The 12,548-nt window shown below is 42.4% G+C and overlaps 1 protein-coding gene across 30 annotated transcripts in view; it reads right to left on the bottom strand.

Annotated features, from left to right (window-relative positions):
* Nucleotides 1–12,548, bottom strand: part of PATJ (PATJ crumbs cell polarity complex component) — a 411,839-nt gene that overhangs the window by 147,340 nt on the left and 251,951 nt on the right. For all 30 annotated transcript variants that reach the window (XM_078332015.1, XM_078332024.1, XM_078332028.1 and 27 more), the window contains one exon: nt 4,967–5,058. In XM_078332015.1, the coding sequence (XP_078188141.1) occupies nt 4,967–5,058 (92 nt within the window). The remainder of the gene's footprint in view (nt 1–4,966; nt 5,059–12,548) is intronic.

Genomic DNA, 12,548 nt, shown 5'->3' with positions numbered 1-12,548 from the left:
CTGTGATCCCAGCACTTTGGGAGGCCAAGGTGGGCAGATCACTGGAGGCCAGGAGTTCGAGACCAGCCTGGCCAATACAGTGAAACCCCATCTCTACTAAAAATACCCAAAAAATTAGCTGGGCCTGGTGGTGCACACCTGCAGTCCCAGCTCCTCAGGAAGCCGAGATATGAGAATCGTTTGAGCCCGGGAGGCAGTGGTTGCAGTGTGCTGAGATCGTAACCACTGCACTCCAGCCTGGGTGACAGTGCAAGGCTCTCTAAATAAATAAATAAATAAATAAATTTCTGTTCTTTATAAGATACTCAGGCATTTTGTTATAGCAGCCCAAATGGACTAAGACAGATCACAATTAGATTACAGATTTTAAATGTACACTGATACTTCTAAATTGCTTAAAATCACTTCCAGTAAATAAGCATTCAGCAACATCCTTAATCTTGTGTATACCATTAATTTGCTCACCAAATTATTTTCCTGATTCGGTTCTGTTCAATGATCAAAACTGAAATAATCTGACTCTAAATTGATGGAGCTTTACTACTATGATTAGAATTCTATTCAGCTTTCTCTTCTGTCTTCTAAATAATTCCAAATCATTTTACCTTTCTTTATTCAAGGAGGAGGGTTTGATTTCCCAAATACATAATCACATTAAATGATTTCCTTTGAAGTCTATTCAATTTTCTTTTTGCTCTCTTTAAAATGGGATGGCCCAGGGTGGATAATAAAGGCCCCACAAATGCTGAAGAGGTAGGAGTAATGTTGATAACAGCTCTTGGGGTAGCAGCCAAGAGTACACTACGTAGTAAACACCATGTACAGATGCTGATGCTGTTAAGTGCTACATACATCGTCTCATGGACTAGCCACACAATTTTTTTTTTTTTTTTTGAGACAGGATCTTGCTCTGTCACCCAAGCTGAAGTGCAGTGGCAGATCACGGCTCACTGCAGCCTCAACCTCCTGGGCTCATGTGACGCTTCCACCTCAGCCTCCCGAGTAGCTGGGACTACAGGGCACATGACACCACACCCACCTAATTTTTTTTCTTTTTTTTTTTTGAGACAGAGTTTTGCTCTTGTTACCCAGGCTGGAGTGCAATGGTGTGATCTCGGCTCACCGCAACTTCTGCCTCCTGGGTTCAGGCAATTCTCCTGCCTCAGCCTCCTGAGTAGCTGGGATTACAGGCACACACCACCATGCCCAGCTAATTTTTTATATTTTTAGTAGAGACGGGGTTTCACCATGTTGACCAGGATGGTCTCGATCTCTTGACCTCGTGATTCACCTGCCTCGGCCTCCCAAAGTGCTGGGATTACAGGCTTGAGCCACTGCACCCGGCCTAATTTTTTTTTCTTTTGCATGGATTGGGCCTCACTATGTTGCCCAGGCCAGTCTCAAACTCCTGAACTTAAGCCATCTTACTGCCTCGGCCTCCCAAAGTGGTGGTATTACAGGTGTGAGCCTAAGCCATCTTACTGCCTCGGCCTCCCAAAGTGGTGGTATTACAGGTGTGAGCCACTGCACCTGGCTCCCACACAACTTTATATGAAGTTTCAAGTCTAAACACACTACTTTTTGTGTACTTTTCTCAGTGAACAACATCTTAATCTCTTGAGTGCTGACCTTTCTTCAAAGACTATTCAGGCTTTTTTTTTTTTTATATCAACTAACTAATTTTATAACCCCTGCCAAGGAAGAACAAGGAAACCAAAAAGGACACTGCTGTCTAATGGAGGATGTCGAAGGATAGCTAAGCATAAAGGGGTCATCTTAACACACAAAGACATACGTGAAGGAGGAAGGTTTCACTCTCTGAAAATACAGTAAAAAACAAGAAAGCCAGGAAGTGCCACTAGATGGGAAAACAGGAAGCTAATGTAGGATTTCCTTTTTTTTTTTGAGAGTCTCACTGTGTCATCTGGGCTAAAGTACACTAAATCTTTCCAGGGATTTCAGTTTCATCTCATTTCCTTAAGCCCCAGGAGTTTTTATACAGTATATGTTTTCCATATGTAATTATGTGGATCTCAGCTCACTGCAGCCTCCGCCTCCCAGGTTCAAGCAATTCTCCTGCCTCAGCCTGTGGAATAGCTGGGAGTACAGTCATGCGCCACCACACCTGGCTAATTTTTTGTATTTTTTAGTAGAGACATGGTTTTGCCATGTTGGCCAGGCTGGTCTCAAACTTCGAACCTCAGGTGATCCTCCTGCCTCAGCCTCCGAAAGTGTTGGGACTCCAGATGTGAGCCACCATGCCTGGCCCCAGGATTGTAGGATTTCTTCAGGAGCAAAATAGAAGTGGGAAGGAATATTTCAATCACATTAGTGCCCATGCTGGTAATAAAACCACCTCCTAATCCCAGTGGTCCCTGGGAATGGACAGATCTCACTGCTGGTAACTGATGAGAAAGGGAAGAATACTGATGACCGTCATCATCCTAAAATAGCAGCTAACATTCTTTCAGCCCTTACTCTATGCTAGATATTGTATTGATCATTTTCAATTTCTGAAATATCACAATGAATGAGGGAGGTGCTTTACTATCCCATTTTACGGGTGAACTGAGTCCCAGAAGGAAAAAGAAGCAGAGCTACAGTGAACATAGAGGGTTAGGTACAATGACCTAAAAATAATTCAGATTTACTTGTCATTTCAGTCCAATAAAGAGAATCAAACAACCTCATTTCTACTGCTTATGTGGCAATGTTGGCTACAAACAGTAAGATCCCTAATTCTGATTTGCTTGTACCATGAGAGCTCTATCAGCTTGCAGGGGAGGTCTGGGTAAATGTAAAGCCCTAAATACACAATACAACTCTAGGCAGCAGTGCTGACACCTTCTCCATCTGAGCTGCTCACCGGCACTCTTAAAATGAAGCTCCTGGCTGGGCTCAGTGGCTCACACCTGTAATCCCACCACTTTGGGAGGCTGAGGTGGGTGGATCACCTGAGGTCAGGAGTTCGAGACCAGCCTGGCCAACATGGTGAAACCCCATCTGTGGAAAAAAAACAAAAAGCTCCGAGTGGTTCTCCTGTGTTGCTCCAAGTGCTCAATTCTCCTGCCATCGCCGCTATCCTGGCCTCGGGGGCTGCGGCCTCCAGGGCCCAGTGAGGAGAACTCCCAAGGCTACTAAATCCTCGCTGGTGGCGATGGTTTCTCATGCAGGGGGACGTGGCTGAGCGCCGACTTTGGAAGCCGGTGCCGATTGGCCTCTGCCATTTGCAGAGGAACGTGATGGGCGGGAGTGAGGACGACCGAGTCCCTCCACTGGTAGGGGCCGGTGGTCCATGCCGACTCCGGACGTCCAGTGTCTAGTGGTAATCTGTGAAAATGGTTCGCTATTCACTTGATCCGGAGAACCCCACAAAGTCATGCAAATCAAGAGGTTTCAATCCTCCTGTTCACTTTAAGAACACACATGAAACTGCCCAGGCCATCAAGGGTATGCATATACGAAAAGCCACAAAGTATCTGAAAGATGTCACTTTACAGAAACAGTGCGTACCATTCCGACATTACAATGGTGGAGTTGGCAGGTGTGCCTAGGCCAAGCAGTGATGCTGGACACAAGGTCGATGGCCCAAAAAGAGTACTGAATTTTTGCTGCACATGCTTAAAAATGCAGAGTAATGCTGAACTTAAGGATTTAGATGTAGATTCTCTGGTCACTGAGCATATCCAAGTAAACAAAGCACCCAAGATGCGCCGCCGGAACTACAGAGCTCATGCTCGTATTAACCCATACATGAGTCCTCCCTGCCACACTGAGATGATCCTTACTGAAAAGGAACAGATTGCGCGGGACCTACAGAGCTCATGCTCGTATTAACCCATACATGAGTCCTCCCTGCCACACTGAGATGATCCTTACTGGAAAGGAACAGATTGCGCGGGACCTACAGAGCTCATGGTCGTATTAACCCATACATGAGTCCTCCCTGCCACACTGAGATGATCCTTACTGGAAAGGAACAGATTGCGCGGGACCTACAGAGCTCATGGTCATATTAACCCATACATGAGTCCTCCCTGCCACACTGAGATGATCCTTACTGGAAAGGAACAGATTGCGCGGGACCTACAGAGCTCATGGTCGTATTAACCCATACATGAGTCCTCCCTGCCACACTGAGATGATCCTTACTGGAAAGGAACAGATTGCGCGGGACCTACAGAGCTCATGCTCGTATTAACCCATACATGAGTCCTCCCTGCCACACTGAGATGATCCTTACTGGAAAGGAACAGATTGCGCGGGACCTACAGAGCTCATGCTCGTATTAACCCATACATGAGTTCTCCCTGCAACACTGAGATGATCCTTACTGGAAAGGAACAGATTGCGTGGGACCTACAGAGCTCATGCTCGTATTAACCCATACATGAGTCCTCCCTGCCACACTGAGATGATCCTTACTGAAAAGGAACAGATTGTTCCTAAACCAGAAGAGGAGGTTGCCCAGAAGAAGAAGATATCCCAGAAGATACTGAAGAAGCAAAAACTTATGGCATGGGAGTAAATTCAGCCTCAAAATAAATGCAACTAAAAGGGAAAAAAAAGCTCCTAAAAATGCCCTCAGTTCTGTTTTCCTCTTTATTCTTTAATGAAGATATTAATGATTCAGCTAATGTGCCAAATAATAGAGACAGGAAGAAATGTTAGCAGGTTTCATTATGTTTATATACAAGATAAATGGATTCAGAAATGGAAGAATGTTTTGTAACTGAAATATAAGTACTAGCCTCAGCTACCAATTCTATCCTGTGAAACATGAAAAGCAAATAAGAAAATCTCATAATCAAAATAATACTTTCTTAAAGTGACAGTTACAAAAGGAATATGTGTTTTTAGAAGGAACAGTGATTTTGCCAGACAAACCAAATATGACATAGTCTTACACTAATAACATCTTCAGAAGAGGTCTTTGATTTTGCAAAACCAGATCCAGCAATCTTACCTGATGAAAACCAGCTTGACCTTTGATGGGGCAGTCTTAATAATGGCAGATGCATTTTGGTGACTTCTTCCATACAGAATCTGATTGTTTATCTGTTTGGGAAAAAATAAAATGTGCTAAATTATAATTACACGTGTCTACAAGCATATATGTACATACAAGGAATTAAATGACAAAGACTATTAATTTTTACTTTTTCTTGAGACAGTTTCACTTTGTCGCCCAGACTGGAGTGCAGTGGTGCGATCTCAGCTCACTGCAACCTCCGCCTTTTGAGTTCAAACGATTCTCATGCCTCAGCCTCCTGAGTAGCTGGAATTACCAGCATCCGCCGCCATGCCTGGTTAATTTTTTTGTGTATTTAGTAGAGATGAGGTTTCACCATGTTGGCCAGGCTTGTCCTGAACTCTTGGCGTCAAGTGATCTGCCTGCCTCAAACTCCCAAAGTGCTTGGATTACAGCCATGAGCCACCACATCTGACCGTAAGTCTTCTGAATTTTAAGTGGGTATATTAGGACTCTCCAATGCTAAAAATCTTAATATTCTTCATAGGAGAGATTCAAACAGTTATTCTAAACAGCTATCAAAAATTATTAAATTCAGTTTTGACTATAGTTAATGAAGAACATACAGTCCTTTATCCTTTGGCTAAACTTCAAGAAAGCAGTAGTTAAGCCTGATACAAAAAGTTTACAATGGATACTTCATTTCCTACAGCTTTCCCAGATTCCTTAAAAATGCTGAAAACAAGCCAGGAGCGGTGGCTCATGCCTGTAATCCTAGCACTTTGGGAGGTCGAGGTGGGCAGATCATGAGGTCAGAAGATTGAGACCATTCTGACCAACATGGTGAAACCCTGTCTCTACTAAAATGCAAAAGATTAGCCAGGTGTGATGGCAGGTGCCTGTAGTCCCAGCTATTCAGGAGTCTGAGGCAGGGGAATCACTTGAACCCAGACAGCGGGGGTTGCAGTGAGCTGAGATCACGCTACTGCACTCCAGCCTGGGCAACAGAGCAAAACACTGCCTCAAAAAAAAGAAAAGAAAAGAAAAAAAAAGCTGAAAACAGACCAAATTGGGGTATTCACCGGAGCTCTCGAGAGCCCATTAAACATGATTTTGTAAACATGTCAAGGTTATTATATAACACAAATTTTGTTACTCTAGAGAAGATAAATATTATATCATTGTGTTAAGTCAAATTTTAAACCAACTATGCAGAAAGATTTTACTGAACGCCGTCAATGAGCCATCTGCTCACATCTAAGATGTGGTAGAATTTTAAACTTGATTGGATCTACCTAAAGATAACCTAAACAACATTTAAATTCTAAACTTCTTCATTCCAGATTTTCCCACTAATAAACTATTATGATAGCTGGACACTCTTTTATTCTATTTTGCCTAATTGATAACAGCTCATACAGTTTTGGCTTTTACCTTCCATCTCTTTCAAAAGTAGTTAATGATCTATATGATACTATACCTATTCAAGTGTGGCCTTGACAATTTCCACTATTTTAGAGACAGTATAGTGTACCATGGGATAGTAAAAGGAATTGTAATTAGCATCTAATTTGTTCTTGCTGTCTCTGAATTTCGTATTTTAAGATCCACCTGACATTCCTTTCAAGACATCTAAAAAAGTTAATTTTTTTTTGTCAAAATAGTTATCATGAGAAAGCATGTGTAAGTGAACACTTTAAAATACAGAATGAAAATATAGTATTTTCAACTGTCTAAAAAGCTGCCCTTCCATCACCTTTCCTAAGTGGTAAAGCAGGAATTCATATCCAAGGCTGTCGGAAAGACCAAACTTGAGCTACCTCCTCACTCTGCCTCTTATTTTATCAGCTTCACCAAGATCATCAGTCTCACCGGGTGCTGTGGCTCATGCCTGTAATCCCAGCACTTTCGGAGGCCAAGGCAGGCAAATCACTTGAGGTCAGGAGTTTGAGACCAGCCTGGCCAACATGTGAAACCCCATCTCTACTAAAAATACAAAAATTAGCCAGGCTTGGTGGTACATGTCTATAGTCCCAGCTACTTGGGAGGCTGAGGCGGGAGAATCACTTAAACCTGGGAGGCGGGAGTTGCAGTGAGCTGAGATGGCACCATTGCACTCCAGTGTTGGTGAAAGGCCGAGACTCTGTCTCCAAAAAACAAAACAAAATAAAACAAAAATTAGCTGGGCATGGTGGCATGCACCTGTGGTCACAACTAATGGGGAGGCTGAGATAGGAGAATAGCTTGAACTTGGAAGTGGAGGCTGCAGTGAGCCAAGATTTCACCACTGCACTCCAGCCTGGGTGACAGAGTGAGACTCTGTCACATACACACACACACACACACACACACACACACACACAGAAAAATCATCAATCTCATAGAAAGCGATGATTTCCACTCTGTCAGTTCTCTATGCCTCAGTTTCCCCTTCTCTAAAGCTAAGTACCTACTTCACAAAGCTATTGTGAGAGTTAAACAAGACAGTGCCTTTACATTTTATTTAGAGTACTCTTGATACCCAAAGGATTTTTAATTTTTATGGGTTCAAAACTATTCATCTTTTCTATTATGTTTCTATCCTTTTTTCTTTCTTTCTTTCTTTTTTTCTTTTTTTTTTTTTTTTTTTTTTGAGACAGAGTCTTGCTCTGTCGCCCAGGCTGGAGTACAATGGTGCAGTCTCAGCTCACTGCAACCTCTGCCTTCTGGGTTCAAGTGATTCCCCTGCCTCAGCCTCCTGAGTTGGTGGGATTATAGATGCCCACCACCAAGCCCAGCTAATTTTTTTTTTTTGTATTTTTCGAAGAGATGGGGTTTCACCACACCCAGCCTACCTGTCTATACTTAATATCATGCTTTTAAAAATATGTCCACCATTTACATTATATATTTTCTCCTAATACTTTCAGGGTTTAACTCTTTGTATGTTTATTTCTTCTTACCTATTTAGCTACACAGGAAATGGTTAAAGAAATCATGCAGGGGCCAGGTGCAGAGGCTCACTCCTGTAATCCCAACACTTTGGGAGGCTGAGGCTGGTGGATCATCTGAGCTCAGGAGTTCAAGACTAGCTAGCCTGGGCAACATGGTAAAACTCTGTCTCTACAAACAATATACAAATTAGCCAAGTGTGGTGATGTGCACCCATAGTCCCAGGAGCTTGGGAGGCTGAGGCAGGAGGTTTGCTTGAACCTGTAAGGTTGAGGCTATAGTGAGGTGAGATTGTGTCACTGCACTCTAGCCTGTGCAACACAGTGAAACCCTGTCTCAAAAAAAAAAAAAACTAACAAAAAAGGAAAGAAAAGACAAGGCAAGATAAGAAATCATGCCATCTTTGAGTTTGTGAAAAAGCATACTTAACGACAGAAAATGTACTAACTCGTAAAAACAAGTTTTAAAATAGTATGTCTAGTATGATCATGTTTTTTGCTGATATTTTCCAATCTCTTTAATTTGTAATTAACTGCAAACAAGAAACTTTAAATCATATTAGAAAATTAGATGAGGCCAAATGTGTTGGCTCATGCCTATAATTCCAGAGCTTTGGGAGGCTGAGACAGGAGGATCACTTGAGGAGTCTGAGACCAGCCTGGGCAACACAGAAAGACCCTGTCTCTACAAAAATATAATTAAAAAATTAACAGGGTACGGTGGCATGTGCCTCTAATTCTAGTTACTCAGGAAGCTGAGGTGGGAGGATCCCTTCAGTGCAGGAGTTCAAGACTGCAGTGAGCTATGATTGTACACTCCAGCCTGATTGACAGAGTGAGAAGAAGGGGGTGCGGGGCTGGATGTGGTGGCACATACCTGTAATCACAGCACTTTGGGAGGCCAAGGACGGTAGATCACCTGAGGTTAAGAGGTTGAGACCAGCCTGGCCAACATGGTGAAACTCCGTCTCTACTAAAAAACGCAAAAATTAGCTGGGCATTGTGTCACATGCCTGTAGTCCCAGCTATAGTCCCAGCTACTCGGGAGACTGAGGCATGAGAATCACTTGAACCCAGGAAGCGGAGGCTGCTGTGAGCCAAAATCGTGCCACTGCACGCCAGCCTGGGTGACAGAGCAAGACAGAGCAAGACTCTCAAAAAAGAAGAATGATGTTTGGAATGAGCCTGATTTAGTGCCTGGCGTTCTGTTAAGCATTTGTGAATGTCTATGTCTTCCCCATTGTGTCCAGCCTCTGCTTCCAGAAGCTTTTGCTAAACTACCACATCTCCTACCCTCCTGCCTTTGAAGCACTAGGTTTAAAAAAATTCCTCTTCTGGTACTCATACCACAACCCAACGTGGTAAAGTCAATCCTTGTTGGGCAGTAAGCCTCAGTGCAGGCGCACAACAGCTACAGGACTGAGCTGAGCGCCTTAGGGCAGGAGTCAGCATCGGCCTCCAGGTGGTTCCCAGCTTTTCAAGCATAGCTTGCGCATATTGGCCCTCAATGAGGATGTGCTGAGTTGCAGTCCCGAATGGAAGTGGTGCATAACCCAACCTCCAGCCTTCAAAGTGACTACGGTTAAAAGAAAATGGTTTCAATCAGCAGAATGCTAGAGATGCATGTAAGAAATTTCATGTTTATGGATGTGCCTGCTTCTTTAGTGGTGAGCCTCCATTTTGGTAGGAAAGAATCTGTGGTACTATTACTCTGAGAGTGAAAAATGAGATCCCAAATGAAGAAAACAGTTCATTAATTTTAATTTATGTAAGAGGAAATCTAAAGTTATGCCTTTCATGGTTCCGTTTCTAAATGTGCAGAGCCTCTGGCAGTGGAAAGGCAAAGCAGCTTGCTTGCTGTTGATGGTTTTTCCAGTGCCAATACGGGTGCTTACGGTGAAGGCAGCTACTCCCGGCCAACGTGCTGAGGCCTCTGGAGAAACTCTGCTATTCGGTGGAAAACTGGGAACAGAGCAAGAAACCCAAGAAAGCGTGAACCCCGATTTAACTGGATTAAATCTAAAAAAAAATGATGATCTCTAGATAAAAAAAGAAATCCAAGACAAAGATTCTTTTATGGCCTTAAAAATAACACATTTGGGGCTGAGCATGGCTCATGCCTGTAATTCCAGCACTTTGGGAGGCCTAACTGGGTGGATCACCGGAGGTCAGGAGTTCAAGAGCAGCCTGGTCAACATGGTAAAACCCTGTCTCCTAAAAATACAAAAAATTAGCTGGGTGTGGTGGCAGGCACCACACCAGCTACTCAGGAGGCTGAGGCAGGAGAATCGCTTGAACCCTGGAGGTGGAGGTTACAATGAGCCGAGATCATGCCACTGCACTCTAGTCTGGGCAACAAGAGTGAAACTCCGTCTCAAAACAAAAATCAAAAACAAAAAAGCCCATATTTGTAGCCATTCAGTTTTAGGAGAGGTCTCTCTTTTCTTGTTATTTAATATAAAAAGATTTCCCTATTTAAATGAAAGTTATACAGCTTCTGACTACCCAAGCAGTTTTCATATTTTTTCATTACTAAAGGAAACATACTCCATTGAAAATTCAATAACTAGTTAGAAAGAATGATATTTTTATGCACAATTAGCTTTAGATTGTCATCTACTGTATTACTGAGAAGCTGTTCTCTGCGGGCATTATTCTTTAAACAACAGATGTAGAAAGTCTTCCAGATAACATAGCATAGGCAAAAACAGAAAAGAAGTATTCATTTTTGGAAGTCTGTTCGATTAATTACAATTAATAAACCACTTACTGAGTGCTTACTCAGTGTAGAACACTATGCTAAACTCATTATGCACAGTGTCTCATTTTAAATCTCAGAATAACTGGCGTATGATTTACTTTCACTAGATTAGGAAACTATAATTTGTGAGCTGGTCACCCTACCATCTTAGGTCTTGAACTTTTGAGATAAAAAAGTATCAACCAGGTCACTACAACACATAGGGAAATGCCCAATAGTTGACTTTTAGGCTATATTTTGGTTTTTGCTTGCTTTTTTGTTGTTGAGACAGGGTCTTACTGTCACTTAGGCTGGAGTGAAGCAGTATGCACATGGCTCGCTGCAGCCTCAATCTCCTGAGATCAAGAGATCCTCCTGCCTCTGCCTCCCAACTAGCTTGGACCACAGGCATGCGCCACCATAACCAACTAAGACTTTCAGGCTTTCAAAAGTCCCAAATGCAATATGGAGTCCCATAAAACTATACTTTTATCTTCATGCAAACAAACTGCACCTTGAACAATAATATACCCATATGATACGTTTTTCAGTATATAGGGTAAACGCATTTTATTGTGTTTTTTTACAATGGAAAGTTTGTGGCAACCCTGCTTTGAGCAAGTCTCCTGGCACCATTTTTACAGCAGCATGTGCTGATTTCTTTCCTGTCTGTGTCACATTTGGGTAATTCTCTCAATATTTCAAACTTTTACTTTATTATCATATCTGTTATGGTGATATGTGATCCATAACCTTTGATGTCATTATTATAACTGTTTTGGGGCACCATAAACTGTGCCCATATGAAATGACAAACTTAAATCAATCAATTAACACACAATTGTGTGTTCTGACTGCTCCACTGACCAGCTGCTCGCCAGCTCTCTTCCTCTCCTCTGAGGCCTTCCTATTCCAGGACACAACAATATTGAAGTTAGCCAATTAATACCCTACAGTGATGTCCCAGTGTTCAAGTGAAAGGAAGAGTCCCACATCTCTCACTTCAAATCAAAAGCTAGAAATGATGAAACTTAGTGAGAAAGGCACGTCAAAAGCTGAGATAAGCTGAAAGCTAGGCCCCTGGCACCAGTTAGCCAAGTTGTGAATGCAAAGGAAAAGTTCTTGAAGGAAATTAAAAGTACCACTCCAGTGAACACAGGAATGATAAGAAAGCGAAACAGCCTAATTGCTAATATGGAGAAAGTCTGAGTGGTCTGGATGGAGGTTCAAATCAGCCACTACATTCCCTTAAGCAAAAACCTAATCCAAAGCAAGGACCTAACTCTCTTCAATTCTATCAAGACTGAGAGAGGTGCTGAAGTTGCAGAAGTTACTTGAAGCTAGCAGAGGTTGGTTCATGAGGTTTAAGGCGAGAAGTCTCAGTCTCATAAAAGTCCATGGAGAAGCAGCAAGTGCTCATGTAGAAACTTCAACAAGTTATTCAGAAGATCTAGCTAAGCTCATTGACAAACACGGCTACACTAAACAACAGATTTTCAACAATGGTCTTTCATGTGAAGATGGATGTTTGCTTCCCCTTCAGCCATAATTGAAAGTTTCCTGAAGCCTCCCCAGCCATGCAGAACTGTGAGTTAATGAAACTTCTTTCCTTTCTACATTATCCAGTCTCAGGTAGTTCTTTACAGAAGCATGAGAACAGACTAATACAGCAGTTCTTTAAAAAACCTAAAAATAGAACTACCATATGATCCAGCAATTCCACTACTGGATACATATCCAAATGAAAGGAAATCAATACAGCAAAGATATCCCTTCACTCCCATGTTTATGCAGCAGTATTCACAATAGCCAAAACATGGAATCAACCTAAGTGCTCATCAACAGGTGAATGAATAATGAAAATGTATATATACGCAGTGGAATAATATTCAGCCATAACAAAGAA

This window comes from Callithrix jacchus, chromosome 7, assembly GCF_049354715.1.
Source record: "Callithrix jacchus isolate 240 chromosome 7, calJac240_pri, whole genome shotgun sequence".
Taxonomy (NCBI): domain Eukaryota; kingdom Metazoa; phylum Chordata; class Mammalia; order Primates; family Cebidae; genus Callithrix; species Callithrix jacchus.
This window is presented reverse-complemented; position numbering and strand designations above follow the sequence as displayed.